Here is a 23173-nt window from a genome sequence, read left to right as displayed (position 1 = left end):
TTTACTGAATCATGCTCAGAATAAGTCCTCCCATCTGGTCCCATTTGAATACAGCCATTACATGAAACTGTCAGTATTCAAGAATGTTTGTTATGCAACAATATCCAACCATCACAATAAACAAAGAAAACAGAACAGAGGGCATTTATAATAATCAGCTACTTCATTTTTTGGCTTTCAGTATAATCTTTAAAGACAACATTCTTTAACAGTTTATGCTAAAGGTCAGGTAACGACACAGTTACAGGTTGCAAGGATGAGCACTTGGACACCTGTGCTGGACTGTCATCTATCATATCTACCATCCACCAAGGAGCTCTTACCTAGGAAAGCTCTCTCTCATACACACACACACACACACACACACACACACACACACAGAGAGAGAGAGAGAGAGAGAGAGAGAGAGAGAGAGAGATTCACTAACATGGTTCTCACCTTGCCTACTTGCTTGATGGAGGGCCCAAGAAACTTCTGTGAAGGGGAAAATACTTTCCAAATTATTTTCACAGGCCAGATGGTCTCTACAGTGACTCAGCACTGCCATGAGGGTGGCAGCTGTCATAGACAACACACAGATGAGCAGGTGTGACTGACTCCAAATAAAACTTTACTTATGGAGAGCAAAAGTTGGACTTGATTGCAAATCAAAACCACAGTGAGATGCACTTCATACCTCTTCAAATGAACATAGGAAAACTAATCAATGTGATTTCACTGACAGGTGGAATCTGAAAAAGCAGATCTCATGGAAGCTGAAAGTGATTAGCAAGGTCTGGACAGGAGAGGCAAGAGGGGTAAAGGGGAGAAGTTATTCAATGGATATGTTAGATGGCAGGAAGAATTCTGGTGTTCTGCTGTATACTAGGGTGATGAAAATTAATAATATATGTATTTTTAAGAAGCTAGAATAAAAGACTTTGATCTCATCACAAAGAAATGATACATATTGCAGGTGAAATATGCTAATTATCTTCATTAATCATTACACAAAGTCCACATTTATCCAATATCATATTGTATACCCCAAAATATATACAATAATGAGTCAATAACAATAAAATTAAAAATTTTAAAGTAATAATTTTTTTTAAAAGGAAAATAGAAATATTGGTGAACTAATAATTTGGAATCCTCATCCATTACTCCTGGAAATGTAAATGTTACAGCTACTGCAGAAAAGAGTTTGGCAACTTCTCAGGTTAGACATAGAAGTGTCGTATGACCTAGCAATTCCACCTTGTGTGTATACACACAATAGAAGGGAAAACAGGGTCTCAAAAGAGACTTGATCACCAAGGTCCATAGCAACAGTACTCACAGTAGCAAAAAGGTGAGAAAAAAAGGTGTCCATCAACAGACTCCTGCATAAGCACAACACTGTGTACTCAGGACAGAAGGTCAGTCAGCCAGGAGCAGAAAGGACTTTCTGATACATGCCACAGCCTTGGTGGATTTGGAGGCATCTAAGATCACCTGGGGAGTGTGTTGCTGTCATCTGCAGAAAACAAACCACCCTCCAAGTCAGAGTGTTTTCTTGTGGGCAAAACCTGGGCCCCTTCACTGCTGACCTCAAGGTTTGTGGCTCTGACCCAGCTGTGTTTGCTCCAGGTGCATCATCATTCTGGGAGGGTGGCTGAGGAAAAGGCCCCCACATGAGAGGAGCCCACCCTTCTAACACAGAGGAAGAGAAGGACGTGGCGGAATCTCCCAGGCCTCTTACAGCTTCATCCCATAGAGCAGGTCATGTCTGCCCACATCCTATCACCTGATGCAGGTCACTTTAGCATTAGGCTTCTCCAGAGGATGTGGACAGGTGACAGATGGAAACACAAGTTCAGATATGCCATGGACTCCCGTGATCACAGAGGCTGAGTGTTTCCACAATGGTGTCTCCAGCTGGAGAGTCAGAGAAGCCAATCATGTGACTCAGTCCAAGAAGCCAGAGGCCTCAGAGCCAGGGAGGTCAATGGTGCAGCAGCCAGACCAGGAGGAGAGACGCCAGGACCCAGAGAGCTGCTGGGGCCAGTGCTAGAGTCCAGAGGTCCAGAAACTGGAGTCGGATGTCTAGCAGCAGCAGCAGGAGAGAACACACCTGCTCCAGAGGGAAGAACCAGCAGGGAGCTTCCCCTTGTTCTGTCTTCCTGTTCAGTGCAGGGACAGACATCTGGATGGAGTTGCTCATGAGGAGGGAGAGTCAGCACTCTGTCCAGTGACTCAATGACAATCATCTCTGGAAACACTCTCCTAGTGCAGAGACAGAGAAATAAAACTTCCGGTTCTCCTAGCATCCCTTGGTGCACTCAAAGAGATACCCAAAATTATCCACCACTTGACCATGTCCAAAGTCCCACAAGAGGGATGTGCATTCATATTGGGCAAGACAGGGCCAAGAACCAAAGAAGTGGGTAGGGTTGGTCAGTCTCCTGCAGAAAATGGAGTAATATCTAGTCATAAATACAATTTTTCCATGGGGCGGAATCAGAGAGGGAAACATTTTATATTTCCAGTGGCATCAAAAGATTATGGATTATATTCTATGGATTTGAATGAGGAAGGTCAAGAAGCAAGGGAGAAATAATTTGATGCACCAAGAAACCAGGTTTATAGATTTTTCCAAGAGTGAAACATAGTAAAACTGCTTAAAGCTGGTGCGGTGGTGCATGCCTAGCAGCTCTGGAGGCTGAGACAGGAGGGTTGCAAGTTCAAAGCCAGCCTCATCAATCAAGAGTTCAAAGCCAGCTAAGTAACTCAGTAAGACCCTGTCTCTAAATAAAATATAAAATAGAGCTGGGAATGTGGCTCGGTGCTCAAGTGCCCCTGAGTTCAATCCCCAATAAAATAAATAAGTAAATAAATAAATAAGTCTGAAAACCCTTACTGTGCCTACAGGGAGCCATCATGAGTGGGCCAGGGATGGCACCTATGCGTCCAACACTGCACAGGAAGATGGACTCAGGACCTAAGCTGCCTGCCTGGGTCCTGGGAGGACATCCCCTCCACCACCCCTCCATGTATCCCAGGAGCAGCTCAATGCTGGACTCACTTCCTGTCCCAGGAAACCCTTATGATGTCACAGTGACCTGAGCCAATGAGGAGCAAGGTAATGGTCACAATGGCAGCTCTCTGTGGAGTATCTGCTGTGGGCAGGTCACTTCCCATGAGCATATGGTTTAGTTCACACAGAAACTCTATGAAGAAAGGGGCATTTTATAACTTTATATATGAGGAGCCAAGGTCAGTATGTTTGATTTCCTATCCTATCATGAAGGAAGTATAGAAGTAGCAAGAAGCATCAACATGTTTTGGCAAAATCTGAGCTACTGAGTCCACATCTGACCACATAAAATTGGAACAGAGCTGATGGAGGTGTTCATGGTACAGAAATCCTCAAAATGCCTAAACCTAATTCTTATTCCACATCATACCATCCATGATCCCAAGTGCGGTGCACAGACTAGGATAGGCTACATCAACATTGTTATTAAAAAATTCAGAGTCTCTGGGTGACCCTAGACCTGCCAAATCACAAATCATCTCGTATCCTCAACCTCTCCCTTGTGGACTTTTGTGCTAGATAATATCTTGTGATGTGGTGTCCTGTCTCAAACAGGGTGTGGAGCAGCATCCCTTGCTTCAGCATGCTAGGTTCAGTACCAACTCCCAAGCTATTACAATCCAAAGTTTCTCCAGACATTATCAAGTGTCTCCTGAAGGCATAATTACCCCTGGTGGAGCTCACTGACCTGGAGCAGAACTGGGAACATCTTGAAGGAGTTCCCACCAAAGCTCAACTCAGGGCAGATGGATCAGCATTTTGAGCCACATTTCCACAAAGGTAAAATGAGCCCCCAATAGTAATGAGTTATCATGGACACCTGTAAAAATTAAATGAGACTATAGTAGATTCCACCTTCAGTCCATGGTGCCTTAAAACATCAAGTGTACCTCTTAGTCATATCAAATGTTTCATAAAGGAAAGAGGAAATGACAATGCTTAATTTGTGATCCAAGCATGAACCTCCTAAGTGCTTTCTAGAAATGAAGCTAAGAGTTTTAGAAACTTCTCATGGTTTTATAATAAGTAAACACAAATCTCTCTCTTGATGAAAGGGAAAAGAAATTTTATGAAGACATCAGAAAATCAGGAGCTGTGTTCCCTCATAAGCCAGGGCTTTGGAGTTCCAAGTAATCCAGCAAAGTCAGGTATCTTGGACTTTGGGGGAAATTGTTAACTAAGGATTGGGCAAAACTGCTGAGGAGGTTAGACTTCTGGGGGGGCAGGAGACTTCATGGAGAAGGAGCAATAATGACTGGATCCCCCTGATTTCTAACCTTCTCTCATGAAAACAGAGAACAGGCAGGACAATTATCCTTTCTGCCCTGACCCAATATCCCAGAGGGACATCAGGTGCACAGGGGTTGCAGAAACAAGAGGAGATGTAGCTAATGAGTGGAGAGAGGGAACTATAAATTCACTGTTTTTGCTGTTGACTGTTTCCTCCATGCAGGACTAATTGACAATGGGGGAAGTTTAAAGTTTAGGGCCCAGCACTCAGTATCCAAAGTTAGGAAAAAGGAAGAAGTTCTGTCAATCTCCAGAACAGCAGAGTGGTTCCAGTTCACAGGAACTCATTATATATTTTATGAATAAATAGAAAAGTTATTTAAGTCTTCAAACAACCAGCAATGATGAGAAGGAACTGTTAATTTCCTCATGAGATCAGTACCTATGTTTTACATGTATTGAACTATTCCACGGTAACCAACAACTACGTAAAATTATTACATGTTATTCAAAAATTATAAAAATTGCTCAAGGCAATAGATATACTAACTATCCTAATTTGACAAATACACCATATATAATATATGTATATATTACACACACCTATATATAATTATCATATCTTACCTCATAAATTGGTACAATGATCATATTTTTTAAATAAAACATTTTTAAAAAAAATTTAACATCAGAAACATTGTTACAAAATAAAAAGCAAATGAAAAACTGGGGTAAATATGTAATGTGTGGTATGTTTTGGAAATCTTCCTCATCATAGCAACCATTTTCTATCTATATGTAGTTGAGAACATGATATAAGCCTCACATATGCAAAATAAACTTTACTTTAAAAAATAAAATTAAATCCAAACTATCAAACAGGTAGACACATATTGTTTCAAACCAATTATAACAAAAGACAACAAAAATGACCCCAGTGTGTGAACCACAGATTTAGAAGAACAAATGTGAGTGACTCATAAACATGAAAATGTGCTCCAGCTCATGAACGTACAAAGAAAATCACATTGAAATGTCAAGGCCAGCTGTGGAAACCTTACCTTGGTGTCTGCTATATTCCTAAGACTGCAGCACCCAGAGACAGAGCCCTTCTTTTGAAGACAGAATCTCAGAAGCAGGAGTTTGTATCAGAAGCGTCTACTTCCACTGAGCTTTACCACAATCATAGAGATTCTCTAGAGCTGACCTAACTTCAGGCCTGAGAGCGGGTTTACCCAGCGGTGGGCAGGAGCCTCTTCATCCTATCTGTGACTTCGAGCTTGTTGGCAAGTTATCAGAATCTTCTGCTTCCTCATAAAGGAGTGACTAGGAACTTTCGGAGACCATGAGTATAAGATGGTTCAGCAGTGCTAGCAAATACTGAGTTTAAAATATTTAATGGCATGTAATGATTGCATATGCTAATGTGTGCCATGTCAGCCCAGGCAGAGAGCATGCACTGATCAAATCAGGGTAATGAGCATTGCCATTCCACATCATTTCTTTATGCTTGTAGTCCTTGAACGACTCCCAGCTGGATCCTCATGATTTATAAAATAAAACCCTATCTCATCTATCTCCCTGGATTGTGCTTCCCGTTATCCAATCTACCATCTTCCCTGCCAACATTCCCAACCTCTAGGTATCTCTATTATAATTCAACACAGCTGTAGCTTAGATTCCATGGGGAAGAAAATACTTACGGAATTTCTGTGTGATTTCAAGGGACATCATACCCAAATCCTTCCATTTTTCTGCAAATACAGAATTCCATTTTTCCTCATGACTAGTATCCCACTGTGTCTGTGTACACCATGTTTTTCTTATCCCTCCATCCACCATTGGAATCAAGGCTGGTTCCACAATGAACAAGGGGAAGTGTCCTGATAAAATGGTGGAACCATTGTCTCTTCTCTGTTTTGATTTCATTTTCTCCATGTCGCTGTTACCTTCAAGGATGAGTGTCACTGAGTCTGGATTATTTTTCTATTTCAAAGTCTCTTCTTCAATCATTTATATTTTTCCAATTGAGACTCTATATTCAACCACCCCTGTCTGAATTGACACTCCATTCAACGAAAATTCACCCAGCTTTTCAGGCCATAACTTTATGAACATTTAATAGTACAAGAAAGACCCCAAAGGAAGTCCGGAGAAAAGAGTTGCTTTAAATTTTGTATAAGCAGAAATAGTCAAGGAGTGGATGGAGGAGGCCAGGCTCTCTGGCCCTCAGGGTCATTCACATTTCTCTCATGGCTATTGCAATGGCCCTTCACCGAGAAACTTCCTGAGGAGTGTCTCCAGGGCAACTTTCACACCCCTGACCCTCAGACTGTAGATGAAGGGACTCATCATGGGGGTGACCATGGTGCACATCACAGAGGCCTTCAGACTTGGCATGGAGGAGAGAGTGGCTGCAGAACTGAGATAGACTTCAAGGCCACTGCTACAATTTGAGCCTATGGGTCCCCCAAGGCCTCAGTGTGAAAGGTGAGTCTCCCAAGTTGGTGCTGTGAGATGTGGGTCCAAGTGTTCAGTCCCAGGTAATTAGGGGTGTGCCTTGAAAGGGAACAGGGGACCCCTGTCACTTCCTTTTCTGTTTTCACTCCTGCCCACAAGGTGAGCCATTTTGCTCTTCCAAATGCTCCCTGCCCTTAACGGTGTGACCTTTGTCACAGGTGCAAAACCATGGGGCCAACCCATCAGGGACAGGAACCCCTAAAACTATGAGCCCCAATAAACCCTTATCTTTATAAATGAATTTCCTCAGGCATTTGGTTAATGGAAAGTGAACTCATTCTGCCAGTGCCAAAGCACAAGGAGACCACCAAGAGGTGAGACCCACAAGGGAAAAGGCTTTGGTCTCTCCCCTGGAAGATGAGATTCTCAGGGTGGAGGTGAAAATCTCAAATAAGAGAGTCTCAGTAAGAGTCAAAATACATCGTGTGACTAAAACTAAGCACATTGATGTTACTGGTGAGGTTGTCTGAACTGGGAAGCTTGACTTTGGGAGGATCACAAAACTGTGGGATTTCCAAAGTTGTGTGGAAGTTAGAATGTGTTCACTGATGTAAAAGCCGTATTTCTAGGTTATGTTTCCATCTGTGCTGCCATCTCTCTTAACCTGGCGACAGAAGACGGGGCAATAACCATGGAAGGCTGGATCTCAGCGCTCCTTACTGTCCCAGGTCTGTTGATTCCATTAGCTAACTTTTTGCATTGACCTGGAAAACAAGCTTCTCGAGGTCTGCTGCACACCTCCACGGTCCCAGCCCGTCTAGAATGACGCAGAGACATTCACACCATGGGCTGGATGCAGCCTCTTTGGTTTGATTGTTTTCATTAGCAGAATGTTCATAAGGGTCCCTGGAAGTGCAGGAGGGCTAGAGACAGCATGCAACCATACGGAGGAGGAAAAAGAAGTCATGATCCCAAGGGGAAAAGGAAAAGGTGGACTTTCAGACTCCTGATAATCAGCTATATCAGATATCTACCACTTCTTTCCTGTAGAACCTTTAAACATTCCGAGATTAGTTGTTGATTAACACTCGGCAGTGGGAAAGGATGCAGAGATCCATGGGCCCTCCGCTCAGTCTCCACAGTGGTAACGTCGAGATCAACCATGGATCGCACCTCAGCCAGGATGTTAACACTGACTATGAGGAAATCAAGTCAGCTGCCCAACGGGATACCTGCGTGCCTGTGTTTCTCCTGACTCACTTCACAGTAGCTAAGGCCTGGAATCAGCCTAAGTGCCTATCACCTCCCTGATAAAGAAAATGGGGCAAACATACACAATGCAGTACTATTTGGCCACAAAAACAGTGAAATCTTGCCGGATGTGATAGGGCATGCCTCTAATCTCAGCAGCTCAGGGGCTGAGGCGGAAGGATCGCGAGTTCAAGGCCAGCCTCAGCAACTTAGCAAGGCTCTAAGCCACTCTATGAGACCCTGTCTTTAAATAAAATACAAAAAAAAGGCTGGGGGTGTCTGGCTCCATGGTTAAATGTCCCTGAGTTCAGTCCCTAATACCAAAAAACAAAAAATTAAAACTGAAATCCTTTCATTTCTAGCAACGTGCATGGAACAGTGAGCAGGTGAAATAAACCTAACAGAGAAAGACACATGCTGCATGTTCCCCAGAATAGGCTGAAGTCCAAAATAAACAGTCTACTTGAAACTAGAATAGCTACTGCTGAATGTTTGGAAGGGAGTGGGCAGAGGGCGGGTAACAGAGGCTGTATTCAAATAATGACACTGTGTGCATACGCAGTAACATGGGCACCCCAAACTGCTAGTCAGACACAAAAAGATCAAATCATTCCATCAACTCAGGGATACTGCATTCCCTCTGCAGCCACATCCACCTCCTTCCCTCCCCGGTGCCTGACCCCCAGGACCTCTCATCCATTCACATTTCTATCTCACTGTCCTGGAGAAATGCTGTCTAGAATATGAAATTACCTACTGAGAAAATGCTGGAGCCAGTGCCCTGGGGTCTGATTTTCCTGACTGCAGCAGGCACTGTGGACACCGAGCTGAGCAGAGGCAGGTCCTGATCATGAGCACACAGCCCATGGCTAGCTAGGAACAGGCTGGGTGTGAAGCCACATTGTCAGGACGAGTGTGGAGGGAGCCACACAGGAAGGAGACACAGAGAGATGAGAAGGTGTCACCACACTTTATTCAACTGTGCATTACGCACATAGCCTGGGTTGTCAAATGTGGGATTTTTCCCTTGGGAGTAAAACATATGTTCATTTTTAGTCCAATATTAGTAAAATCATTTGGTATAATTTATGTCACTTGAAATGAAATTATTCTTAAAAATTTGTCCTTTGGGCTAAATAAGAATTTCTAAGTATTTCTGATACAAAGATGAAAATTATTTTGGGAAAGTTAGAAAGCAGCACAATGGAGAGGAGAGGACTGGGTGTCAGAGAGTGGAGAGTACAATAAAGGGACACATGGAATGGAATTGCATGCAGAAGTTGAAATCAGGAAACAGAAACTTCAGGGATAAAATAGAAGGACCAAGTTCTGCTTCTACCTTCTGGTAAGACGCCAGTTTCTAGCTCTGAGGCTCTGAGCCCTGCAATCACGGGCACTTCTTCAGTCTCAGCACAACTGTTGCTTTCACAGTTTCTCTCTCACAGAGTCTTCTCAGAGCCCTCTTGATGTCCTTGTTCCTCAGACTGTAGATGAAGGGGTTCAGCATGGGCGTGACCACACTGTACATCACTGAGGCAGTTGCAGTGGAGTGTGAGTTTTGGGCCACAGCAGAACTGAGGTACACACCCAGGCTTGTACAATAAAATAAGGAGACCACGGAGAGGTGAGATGCACAGGTGGAGAAGGCTTTGTACTTGCCCTGAGCTGAAGAGATTGCACGGATGGAGGAGAATATCTTGCAGTAAGAGTAAAGGATGCCAGTGAGGGGGCCACCAGCCAGCAAGACAGCAGCAAAATATATCACCACCTCATTGAGAAAGGTGTCAGAGCAGGCAAGATGGACCAGGTGATTAAGTTCACAGAAAAAGTGGGAGATTTCCAAATCTGTGCAGAAGGACAGTCTCAACATCATTAAACCTTGTAACAAGGAATGAAGAGCACTCATGATCCAAGACACCAGAACCAGCAATCCACATCGCCGGGAGTTCATGATGACCATGTAGTGCAGGGGGTAGCAGATGGCCACATACCGGTCATAGGCCATCACAGTCAGAAGATAGATGTCCAGTCCTGCAAAGAGTATGGAAAATTGCATCTGGGTGATGCAACCTGCATAGGTAATAACCTTGCTCTGTGCCTGGATGTTCACTAGCATCTTTGGGACAGTGTTGGAAGTGAAGCAGATGTCCACAAAGGACAGGTTGGAGAGGAAGAAGTACATGGGCGTGTGCAGGTGGGAGTCTGAGATGACGGCCAGGATGATGATCAGGTTCCCTGTGACTGTGACCAGGTACATGGACAGGAAAAGGCCAAAGATGAGGGGCTGCAGTTCTGGGTCCTCTGAAAATCCCAGAAGAAGAAATTCTGTAATTTCCGTGTCATTTTCTGGACCCATTTAGTTGATGTAACTAAAAAAAAAAAAGGATGAGGAAGGAACATGATATGATTATGCAATAGTACCCTGACATGCAGGCTATCGTTTATGTTCTACAGTCAACATGCAAATTTCTGTTTTTCATGTATGAATCTGCTCCCCTCCAGGGATCCCCTTGCCACTATGATTGAGAATTCCTATATCACTTTTAGCTTTTCCCCAGGAGTTTATTCAAAATCTTGAATTTTTTTCATGCATTGGAGGAATGCAATTTAGTTTTGATCATATTCCAGGAACTTTCTAGGTGATGAAAGAGCACAGCCAATAAATAAAGAAATGATTTAAAAAAAAATTAAATGTTCCTAAGTCTGATGAGGGAGAAATAGCACAAGCCAATATATGAGGTAGAGAACTAATCATGTGGCATGCCAGAGGGTAACATAAATTGGAAGGGAAAATAAACGTAGCTGTGAGGAAGAAAGCAGAGAGGGAGTGCTCAGGCAAGACAAGCAGATAGGTGACACTTGCGAAGAGACCCCCAGGAAGAGGGGGAGGAAGCCACAAAATACCTGTAGAAGTGTGCTCCAGTGCAAAGGACCCGAGGAGGGTCAGACAGTCAGAGTCAACAAGGAGCCCATGTGACAAGCAGGATGAGCAAGAGAGAGGGACCCGAGCAGGTGTCAGAAGAACAGAGTGGCCTCGGTGCTGCTCAAGATGCAGGGAGACTGTCCAGACGTTGTTGTGTTCAACAACAATTTTAAGTTGTCTGCCAAGGCAGGTGGGAAGGCACCCTGGTTTTGATCTGGCCTCTGCACTTTGAGTTACCTCTTAGAATGTATTGAGTCCAGGTCCCCTTTCTGTTAATTCTCCTCTAACCCCTAAAGACACACACACACACACACACACACACACACACACACACACACTCCACATAAAGCTAAGCCATATGCTGGGTCTCCTGGGGCCAGGGCCGTGTTAATGCCATTCTCACCTCCAGCCACTCTGTTAGAAAGGAATGGACACCAGGAAAGCTGTCGATGCCAAATTATCTTTCTTCAAATACATGCACTAGTGGTACCCAGAAATTCCAGTTTGTGAATATTTCATACACATGAAAACCTGGAGTTCCCTTTCAGTGTGGCCATTTTGAACCCCTGGGCATAAAGTGATACAAAACATCAGGCAGACAGAGCAAGGCTCAGCGGTAGAGCACTTGCCTGGTGTGAAGGAGTCCCTGGGCTCATTCCCCAGGGCTGCAAAAGAAAAAAGAAAAGGAGAGAAAGAGAAAGGAAGGGATATAAAAACCTGCTGAAAAAACTGTGAAGTGGCTCTGAGCAGGAAGTAGGCTTGTAACCTCTGTGGTCCCCCAGAGGTGATGGGGAGAAAATGACTCCCTGTTCCTGACATTTCAAGTCCTGCCTGCCTTCTTGAATAAAGAAATAAAGAAAGTTTAAAAAGCAAAAGATCAACAAGTGTCTCAAAAGGCAAGTGTTATCACATATTTTTGGCACCATGACACCTGTACAATAAGCAGACATACAAAAACCAAGGGGAAAGGGAAGAAAGAAAGAATAAAAATAATATACAAAGGACAAGAAATTTTGCACATACTGATATGAAGTTTTCCTGGGCCATTCAATATCGATTTCATTTCATATGGTGTGGTGCATGCCTGTAATCCCACCTCTGGGTGAGGCTGGATTGGCTCTCAGATGACCTTAGGTACACATTATCGCCTTCCAGCTTCTCTGATGCTTTCTGTAGCTTTTCCTAGGCTCTCCAACTCACCTGGGTGGGTTCCAAATGGAAGGTCTCCTCATGGAACCAAATTCCTTCCTGGATGTTTGATGAGAGAGACAGAAGCTGTTTCAAGACAAGATATCAGGGAGGGGGCAAGCAGGGGGCAAGAGGACCAAGAATGCAAAAGCCAGCTTCAGCAAAAGGAAGGCACTAAGCAACCCAGTAAGACCTAGACTCTAAATAAAATACAAAATAGAAAATAGGGCTGGAAATGTGGCTCAGTGGTCAGGTGTCCCTTAGTTCAATCCCCAATACTAAAAAAAAGTGTCATAAATAGATAAAATTACCTTAAGTAAGGCAAGAAACTCAGAAGTGATAGATTGTTCACTAAATAAAAAGTAAAAATTTTTATTGCCAGATACACCCCTCCAAAACTCAAAGGAGAAACATCAAGTTAGAAAAATCCATTGAAATTCTGGTAACTGTAGAAAATGGACATTTGATAACAATAAGCTCGTCAAAATTCTGCTCCACCTCAGAAATAATAAGTGCCCATCCTTCACTCTGTGTCCCTCCTCAGCCAATGCATCTTATTGTTTTCCGCCTAATTAATTGCAAATGTCCTAGGATACATGCTCTACTTACACTGAAACCACTCTGAGCCTCCAAGCCCTCTTCTGATGGGGCTGCCTTTGCCCTCACCCCATGGTCATCAAGGACCTGCCTGGCATTGCTGAGCTCTCTGTTCACTCCTTTTTTTTGCACAATAAATAAACACATCAATGAATTAATCAAATAATTCTGCAAACAACCTCAGCAACCTCTCAGCTCTGGGCAAGAGCATTTTCCCAGATTGGCTCTCAGGTGACCTTAGGTACTCCTTCTTGGCTTCCAGACTCTCTGATGCCTTCCTGCAGCACCTGCTGGGCTCTCAGACTCACTTGGGTGGGTTCTGCATGGAAGGTCTCCTCATGGATCCTGATTCCTCCCTGGATGTTTGGTGAGAGAGACAGAAGCTGTTTCAAGACATGATATCAGGAAGGGGTCAAGCAGAAGTCCCCAGCCAGATGCAGGACTCCAGAGGAAACAGCCACATCTCCTCCAATCCAAGGCTGCACAGGTTGGGGAATGAGGGCAGGGGAGATATTTAACAGCCAGGCTTTCTGCTCATTAGGCACATTTCCAACCCAAACACATCATTTCCCTGTAGGACGTTGCTATGCACCAAAGGAAATTTTTCTTACAAATTCTGTCTTCCCAATATATACAGGGTACATGTCATGAGAATAGTCTTTATTTCTCTTTCTCATGAAATCTTCTGCCTTCCAGAGATCTAGGCTCCTTTCACCTTATCCAAGACCACACCTAAAGTTTTCTCTGAAGTCTAAAGGGACAAGCCTGCCCTGTCTCATGGGTCCCTGAAGCCTGACTTCTGTTTGTGACACAGCCCCTGATATCTCCAGAAAATTTACTATTTCTTTTTTTTTCTTTTTTATTGTTGGTCGTTCAAAACATTACATCTTTCTTGATATATCATATTTCACAATTTGATTCAAAAGGGTTATGAACTTCCATTTTTACCCTGTATACAGATTGCTGAATCACATCAGTTACATCAGTTACATTTCCATTGATTTACACATTGCCATTCTAGTGTCTGATGAATTCTGCTCTCTATCCTATCCTCTATTATCCCCCCTCCCCTCCTCTCCCCTCCGCTCTTAAATTTACTATTTCTGTCTTCAACAAGGGGGTGATCTCTTGATGAAAAGCCAGACTACTATAATAGTTGGCATCATAAAACTCTAAAACAATTGAAATTGTCATGTTTATAATCTGAGTTAAGAGCTGTCACGTAAACCATGTATATATAGGACACTTGATAATTAAAAAACATATACTTAGATCTTTCTATGCACACTGCCTTGTGATTTACAACTTATAAGAATATCCTTTTATCAATTTTTAAATAAAAGTTCATTCCTGAATTGAACATTACTCTCCTATGTTCCTATATGAATACACAACCAGTGTAACATGAATGGGAAGTTATACTCCCTGTATGTATGTCAAAGTACATTCTATTGTCATATATAATTAAAAAGAACAAATAAAAAATAAAAGAGTAGTATTAGAATTTTAACAGAGGTGCCAGCAACACATCTGTGATCCCAGAGACTAGCCAGGCTGAGGAAGAAGAATTGTTGATTCAAGGGCAACCTGAAGAACTTACTGATGCTCTCAGCAACTTAGACTCTGTCTTCAAATTTAAAAATAAAATGGAATGGGATTTAACTCATGAAAGGTGCTCCTGTATTCAATTCCCAGTACCAAAAGAAAAATTTAAAAATTAACTATTTAAATGAATAAAATTTTTAAAAAAGAAAGTAGGGATTGGTTTTAAGTGTATAGATTACTTTGTCTAGTATGGGCATGTTAATAATGTCAATTATTCCAATCTACAAAAACCAAGTCTCCTTCCATTTATCTGCAAATTCTCTAATTTCCTTTACCAATCTTCAATAATTTTCACTGCATAGTTAACTTGGTTAATTTATAAGTATTTCATTTATTTGGGTTTTGTGGCAATATAAATGGAACTGTTTTTTTTTTTCTTTTTTAGCTAGTTGTATAGAAATGCCACTGGTTTTTGTATATTGATTTTGTATTCTGTGGCTTTGCAGAATTTATTATTTCTAACAGTTTAAGACATCTTTAGGGTTTTCTATGTATGTGATCATATTGTCTGCAAAATAGTAATATATTTAAATTTTCTTTCCAAAAGTTCATTCTTTGTGATCTGTTCTCATGACACATTCATACCTGGGGGGCTTTGAATGGTTAGGTGATCTGCCCAACTGGGCCCATAGAGAATTAGGAGCTCAACAAGTGAATTTTAGAGGAGACATAAATATTCAGTTCACTAATAGAATGGAAAGGCAACAAGGACAAGGACCAAGTGCCTGGAACATAATAGATGATCAATAAATATTTGGGCTCCACACACAGAAAATGAGAAATGTTTAAAGAGATGGGATACTAATCACCCGGGTTTGATCATTGTACATGATATACACATCTTGTATTATCACAGTACCTATAAATGTGTACAAAATAAGTTAACTAAATATAATCTTCAAAACATGTCATATGCAAAGGGGAATTTGATTTCTCCTTTTCCAGTTTGGATTCCCTTATTATTTCTTTGGTCTGCCTGCTTTTGCTCTGACTTCCAGTATTATGGTGAATAGGAATCAGTGGGCCCATTTTCTTAATCCAGATGTTAGAGAAAAGTTTCCATCCTTCCCCATTCAGTATGGTGTTATCTGTAGGTTTGTCATTGTAGTCTTTATTGTTGAGAAGTGTTCCTTCTTTACTGAAATTGTTGCACTTTACTGTAAAAGATGTGTTGGATTTTATGTTATTTCTGAATCTATCAATCTGACCTGACAGTTTTTGCCCTTCCTTCTGTTGGCAGGAGATTCTACATTTATTGATTTGATATGTTGAACCATCCTTGCCTTCCTGTGATAGGTTTCCCTGGAACATGCTCTAGAATCTTTTTGATGTACTGGTGGGCTTGGTTTGCTGGCATTTTTATTGAGGACTTTTGCATTTATCTTCATCATGGATATCACCCTGTCGTTTTCTGGGTCCTTTTATGGTCTTGACATGGGGGTAATGTTGACCTTATAGACTGGGGTTGGGTCTTTGATTTATTTTGGAAAGGTTTAAGAAGGCTTGCTACTAGCTCTTCAAATGTTTGGGAGAATTCAGAAGTGACATATGAATCTTCTCGGAGGGGAAATGTATTACAACTGACTCATTCTCCTCACTTCTTATCAGGCCATTCAGATTTTCTTCTATTTCAGATTTTCTATTTCTTCCTGTTTCAATCTTGCTGACATCTGTTTCACCTTCATCATGGTCCCAACGATGCTAGTGCACATCCAGGTGCACAGAAGGGTCATTATCTAGGTGTTCCATATCACTGGAGTATTTTATTTTTGTTTTTGCTTTTTTTTTTCAGTTTTGGAACACCTGGACAACTTAGGTATTATTGTCATAGCCTATGAGCACTTGGTAGCCACCTGCCACTCCCTGCACCACCCTGTCCTCATGAGCCCCAGGTGCTGTGCTTAACCTGCTCCTCAGTGTGCTGGGAGCCCTTCCTGAGAGTCTGACTGTGTGACAGCTTTTCTCCTGCACAGACGTGGACATCCTGCAATATTTCTCTGAACTGCTCAGGTGCTCATCTTTCCTGTTATGTGTCCTTCAACAATAACATTGTGACATGTGTCAAGGGCTTTTATCCTCTTGCTGGGATCCTTTTATCTAATGCACAAATGTGGCTTCTGTCCTGCGGATCTCAACAGCAGGAGGGGAGTATAAACCCCTTTCCACCTGTGGTGCTCATCTCTCAGTTGTCTCCCTGTTCTATAGAGCCTGCCTGGGGGTCTACCTCAGCTCCACATGGACACACGCCTCCTGGACAGGAGTGTTGGCCTCCATCCTGTACACCCTGGTCACTCCCATCATGAACTCCTTTATCTACAGCCTGTGGAACAGGGACATGAAGAGGGCCCTGGAAACACCTCTGTGCAGCCTTCTGACCTTAGGGTGACAGTGATACTGATGCTGTGCCTGTACAAGTGTGATCAAAGGTGATGATACGTGGTGCTTCATGGGGTGGACTCTGCCTTTCCTGGCTGGGCTCCAGTGCAGACACTTTGGTTACTGTGCTTATTGGCCTTTTCCAAATATTTTTTGAAGATGGTCTTCAAGTCTTTTGCCCATTTTGCATTTTTTTCCTCTTCAGTTTGTAGGAGGATGCAAATTCTTTACCAGGTATATGTGCATGTGTATATTTTGATCTTTAGTCAATTGCTTCCTTTTCCACTCCACTCATTGAATCATTAGAGGAGCAAACTTACACAATTTTGATAAAGTCCAATTTTTGTCATTTAAAAATATGTTTTCTGTCTTTATTGGTGCATTATAGTTATGCATAATATTGGGGTTCACTTGGACACAATCACATATGCATAGAATATAATCTGCTCCACTTCAGTCACCAGTACTCCATCTAGCACTCCTCCCTCTCCTGTTGCACTTCTCTGCTCTATTGGTCTTACTTCCATTTATTTATGTTATTTATAATTAGTGGTTTATAGATATACAGAAATTGAAATTCACTGTGGTATATTCATGTATATACATAGCATAGTTTAATTTTATTTCACCATTCCACCCTCTTCTTTCTCCCTCCAACCAGTTTCTCTCCTTCACTGATCTCCCTCCCATTTTCAGGGAATCCCCTCCCTCCCTTTTCCCTTATTTTGCTCTAGTTTTTGCATATGAGAGAGAGAAAATTCACTCTTGACATCTGGATCTTGCTTTTTTCATTTAGCCTGATGTTCTCTAGTTCATTCATTTGAGTAAAACTCCACTGTGTGTAAATACCACATTTTCTTTATCCATTCATCTGTTGACAGGCACCTAGGCTGGTTCTACAGATTGGCTAATGTGAATTATCCTGCTATAAACATTGATGTGGCCGTGTCATTGTAGTATACTTTGTAAAGAAATCAAAAGGATACAGAAGGAGTTGCAGAGGCAGAATGGCCTCTTGTCCAAGCTGACAGCTTTATTTATACCAATAGGTTACATTAGGTCACTGGCATCATTAGTACATTATTGTTCATTGTGTCCTTATGCAGGTTATAGAGTTAGCAACATTATGCAGCTTATTCCGCAGTTACATACTACAGTTGCAGTATGCAATGTTAGGAGCTCTGTGTAGCTCTCACGAAAGTCCATTGTTTAAAGTTACTGTTACATGGACAGGTTCTGGTGTAGTGGAGCTTGGTGAAACATTATGGTTGTGTAACAAGAGAGTTTCTTTACTCCCAGGAGCTGTGTGCCTGAAGTCAAGGTTGAGGCTGATAAGACTCTAGCACAGAGCCTCCTCGTAGAGGGCATTGCTACAGCACTTAGGCATCCTGTGTCTGCACAGAAACTTTCCCAGCAGCTCAGCATCATGTATTTTTGTACAGAAACTTTCACAGACACCAAACTTGCCACAGCCATAAAGTCATCAGAGACCACAATCCCAAACACAGAACTCTTACAATACTGATTTTATATCTTTTAGATATACACTAAGGAATAGGACAGCTGGATGGTGTGATGGTTCCATTCTTAGTTTTCTCAAGAATCTCCATACTTCTTTTCAGAGTGATTGTGCATACTTTACTCCCTCCAACAACATGTATCGTTACCCCACATCTTTTCCAGCATTTATTGTTTTTTATATTCTTGATACTTATCATTCTGATTGGAGTGAGAAGAAATCTCAATATAATTTAAATTTGCATTTCCCTGGTTGGTGGAGATATTGAGACTTTTTTCTTATATTTCTTGCCCATTTCTATTTATTCTTTTGAGAAACATCTGTTTAGTTCTTTTGCCCATTTATTAATTTAGTTATTTGGTGTTAAGTTTTTTGAGTTCTTTATATGTTGTGGATATTAATCCCTGGTCTGAGCTGCAAGTGGCCAAGATCTTCTCCCATTCTGTATATTCTATTGACAAAACTCTTTGTTTCCTTTGCTGTGCAAATGATTTTTAATTTGATTAAAATTCAATCTCACTTATTGATTGTTGGGAGGAGGGAGGAGGGAAGGGAAAAGGGAAATACAGGGGAGTGAAATTGGACAAATGCTATGGTTAAATTATGTGCATGTATGAATATGTAACAACAAATCCCACCTATGTACAGCTATAATGTACCAACATAAAATGTGGGAGAGCTGTCTTCTCTGCAATGCTTTGTCAAGGATCAGATGACTCCATCTATGGGTTTGTCTCTGTGTCTTCTCTTCACTGCCACTGGTCTTCATAACAGTTTTGGTGCCACTACTTTGCTCTTTTTATAATAACTATAAGAACAGTCAATGGTCAGGCAATCAGGGTAATGGGCCTCCATGAAGGTCGTCTTGACCAGGAAACTAATCTTTGGAAACACTAATGGGCCCCCTGAGGCTTTTTTCAAGTGTAAAGTCCATGAGACTTACCCTTGGGAACTTTCCAACTCCTTTTCCCCAGACTGGGGGAAAATGGAAGGCAAAGATGACGCTGATGGGAATTACTGTAAGGGTTAAAACTCAAAGGCTAAAGGACACAGACAATAGTTTTGGTATTTTTTCAATGACTGTTTAACATATATTTTGGTCAATGCTCAGACCAAAAACCATATTATCCCCTAGTCTAGCACACCAAAACTATTTTCCTGCTCTCAGGTCCCCTCCTGCATTGCAGGAGTTCTCTTCTGCTCTCACTCAAATAAATCCTACTCGGTTGATTCTTGCCTTCCATTTATTCTTTAAATTTGTGAGACAAGAACCCACAAGGAAATTGGCAAAGTCTGAAGTCTGCCCAAACCCCTCTATCAAGAGAATTGGGGAATCCAGTTTCATCTTGATAGGAAACAGAGAGATGAACAAAGTTAAGGGAATAATTCTATAAAAGGGGCTCATTCTGCTGATTCCCACATGCTTTCCTTTCCAAGGAGCAATTTATCCTGCCTGGGCTAAGTGGACAGAATATGTCACATTCCTCAGCAAACTATGTGTTATATGAAGGAGAAATACAGGCCCAAAATAATGTCAATAAGAGAAACTTAAGTTACTCTTAAGGGGGACATTTTGTAAGCCTTTTCACAAACCAGATCTTGAAACTCGGGGAGGTACAGGTAATACCTTCTAACCATGAATCTATAAGAATTTGTGGCTAAGTATCCAATTAGAACCTGTCAGCATGGGCCAAGGTAACCTAGAGTTGTCATGACAATAGGGACTTGTAAGTCTGATGTCTTCCTGCTGTCAATCAAATGCAAGAAGTGGACATGAGCAGGAATCTCTGGAAAGCTCTGTGGGATCCCCAATAAAACTGGAATGCAGGAGAGGCACTCTGTCCCTCTCCTCTCTGAGGGGACCCACTCTTCTCCTTTGAGAGTTTATTGAAGGATAGGAAAAGGGAAAGGGGACACTCTCATATAGGTTACCATTTTACTTGTAAAAATTCAAAGGTCATAGTGTGTATCCATATGTATACAGCTTGCAATTATCTATTCAGGCGGGTTACCATTTCCATCTTCCATTTTTTTGATAATACATTAAATTTGTGCATATTTACAGGGTATAGTTTCGTTTCTCAGTATATAACATGTGCCAGTAAAATCAGTGAGAGATTTCCATGCCCTTATCATTACTTTGTGTCTGGAACCTTGAAGCTCTGATCTTCTAGCTATTTATAAATTATATAATAGATTCTTAAAAGTCACAGGAGTCCCATGGTAATAGGAAACTAGCACATATTCTGTTTAACTGTGTTTGGGTGCCCATTTTTCCCTACTACCACTTCCAGCCTGGTTTTAATGCCCAGGTACAAGCCACAAACAAACATGTACACTGTGTATCCACCTGACCTGTTTGTTAAATAATTTAAGCACCATAAAGGGGTGAGTGGCTCAACTTTGCTTTGATAACAAACAACACATCAGATATCAACACTTCCATATAAAGAGAAGGGAGTCCCTACCACGTTGCATGTAAGCTGAAGGCTGTGTGGCTCTACCCCAGCCATGCTCTGCTCCATGTGCAGATGAGGAACCATTCTAGGCAAGAGGTGCTCATCAACCTAATAGAGAGAAAGATAGGGGAAGTGAAGACTCTCATGACTCCTCAGCAACGTGTGTCTCCCCACATTCTGTAAATTAATGTATGTCACATGTATCAGTCAGGGTTCTCCAGAGAAACCAAACCAGCAGAAGATGGACAGAGGGTAGATGGATGGACAGACGACTTACAGATAGAGATATGGCTAAAGAGACAGGATTGACTCACACAATTACAGAGGATGAGTATTTCTATGACTTCTGCAAGCTGGAGACCAGAGAAACAAATCAGGTTACTCAGTCCAAAGATCTGGAACTCTCAGAACCAGACAGAAAAATAATTCAAGCCCCAGCCCTAAGGCTCAGAGCCCAAGAGCTTCAGAAGATTCTGGTGTGAGTCCCACATGCCAAATACTGAAGAAACGAAAGACTGATGTTTGACAGAAGCAGCAAGAGAGAATCAGCCCTATTTCCAGAGGAAGAACAGAGAGAGTCTCCCCCTTCTTCCACTTTCCTGTCCCATCCTGGCCTCAGACATTTACATACTGTGGCTCACACTCAGGGCAGATCTTTCCCACTCAGTTTGCAGACCCAACAACACTCCTCTCTGGAAAGAGCCTTCCAGACACACTTGGAAGGAAATTACCCACCCTCAACATCCCTCAAGCCAATCAAGGTGGCACCCAAATTTAATCATCCACTCATCAGAGTCTAGAGGCCCTCTGGGGACATTCAGTTGGATAAGTTGAGACTCTGTCCAGGCCCAAAGCAGTTGGGTGGAGTGACACAATTTTCCTGGAGAAAGCAAGAGCAATAAGCAATTATGAGGCATAAAACAAATGCTATCAGGGCAGAATGAGAAAAGATAAGACATTTCTGATGACATCAAAATTTGTGAGTCATATGATCTGGATTTGCAAGAAGGAGGAGGAGGAGGAGGAGGGAAGAAATCATTTGACACAATCAGAGACATCGGCTTTGCAGATCTTCCCAAGAGTGAAACACAGTGAAGCAGCTTAAAAAGAGATTGAAAACCCTTACTGTGCTTATTTGGTGCCATATGTGTGGGTAAGAGACAGTTCCCATGAGTCCAACACAGCACAGGGTGGAGGACTCAGGCTCTGAGCTGCCTGCCTGGGTCCACCCCACCACCACTCCATGTCTCCTAGGAGCGGCTCAATGCTAGACTCACTTCCTGTGCCAGGAAACCCTTGTGATGTCACAGTGACCTGAGCCAATGAGGAGCAAGGTGATGGTCACAATGGCTGCTATCTGTGGAGCATCTGCTCTGGGCAGGTCATTTCCTGTGAGCTCCAAGCTACATCTTAGGTCATATAGGAACTCCATGAAGAAGGGGGAATCTACCCAGTTTGTATATAAAGATCCAAGGTCTGTACATTTGATTTCCTGTTATGGAGGACATATAGAAGAGGCCAGTGTCAACTTGTCTAGGCAGAAGCTGAGCTGAGTCCACATCTGACCACCTAAGATCAGAACAGAGCTGATGGAGGCCTTCATGGTGGAGAAGGCCTGGAAATGCCTGCACTTAACTCTGATGCAGGACAACAGCCTCAGTGGTCAATTATAGAACCACCATGTGATCTGGCAGTCCCACCACTGGGTAGACGTCCAAAGCAAATAAAATCAGTTTTTCAAAGAGATATTTGTACTTCCATATGTTTGAAGCATTATTTTAAAAAGCAAGATCTGGATTTTACCTAAGTGTCTTTCAACAGATGAATGAATAAAGGAAATGTGGCACATGTAAGCAATGGAATATGACCCAGCCATTAAAATGGATGAAATACTGTCACATTCAACAAATTGCATGGAACATTTTTTTTGTTACATGAAATTAGGCAGATACAGAAAGACAACTGCCGCATGATCTCACTATGCAGAATCTAATTTTTTGGGGGGGGCGGGGGAGGTACTAGATTGAACACACAGGTGTTTTAGCATTGAGCCACATCCCCAGCCCTTTTTGTTTTTTCTTTTAAGACATGAATTCACTACGTTGCTTAGGGCCTCACTAAATTGATGAGGCTGGCATCGAACTTATAATCCTCCTTCTCAACCTCTCCAGTCATTAAGATTACAGTTGTGTGCCATTGGATCTATCAGAATCTAAAATATTTTATTCTATAGAACTGGAGGTTAGAATAGTAGTGAGGAGGGTTGGGTGGATTTGGGAAGGGAAGTTTGCAAAGGTATTAGTTGAAGGATACAATATTTAGTTAGGAGGGATAAGTGAGGAGAGATCTACTACTGCACACCATGGTAAGCACAGGTAACAATATGTTGAATCTTGAAAAGTACCAAGAGTGAATATTGAGTGTTCTTACCACAAAAATGGTAACTATGTGAAGTAAAGTGCATGTTAATGCATGTCAATGATGTATATTTATTCATTCCAACATAC

The 23173-nt window shown here is 42.1% G+C and overlaps 1 protein-coding gene across 1 annotated transcript; it reads right to left on the bottom strand.

The window, feature by feature from the left end:
* Window positions 1-9386: 9386 nt before the first annotated feature.
* Window positions 9387-10355, bottom strand: LOC144253861 (olfactory receptor 7A17-like). Its single transcript, XM_077796521.1, has one exon. The coding sequence runs from the start codon at window positions 10353-10355 to the stop codon at window positions 9387-9389; it is 969 nt and encodes a 322-aa protein (XP_077652647.1).
* Between the last annotated feature and the right edge of the window lie 12818 nt (window positions 10356-23173).

Source organism: Urocitellus parryii, chromosome 3 (genome assembly GCF_045843805.1).
Source record: "Urocitellus parryii isolate mUroPar1 chromosome 3, mUroPar1.hap1, whole genome shotgun sequence".
In the NCBI taxonomy this organism is placed as follows: Eukaryota; Metazoa; Chordata; class Mammalia; order Rodentia; family Sciuridae; genus Urocitellus; species Urocitellus parryii.
Note: the sequence above shows the minus strand (reverse complement) of the source record. Positions and strands in the feature narration are given on the sequence as shown.

What these genes read in the sequence shown, in the direction of transcription:
- LOC144253861 (XM_077796521.1), bottom strand. Translation starts at nt 10,355, where the DNA reads ATGGGTCCAGAAAATGACACGGAAATTACAGAATTTCTTCTTCTGGGA.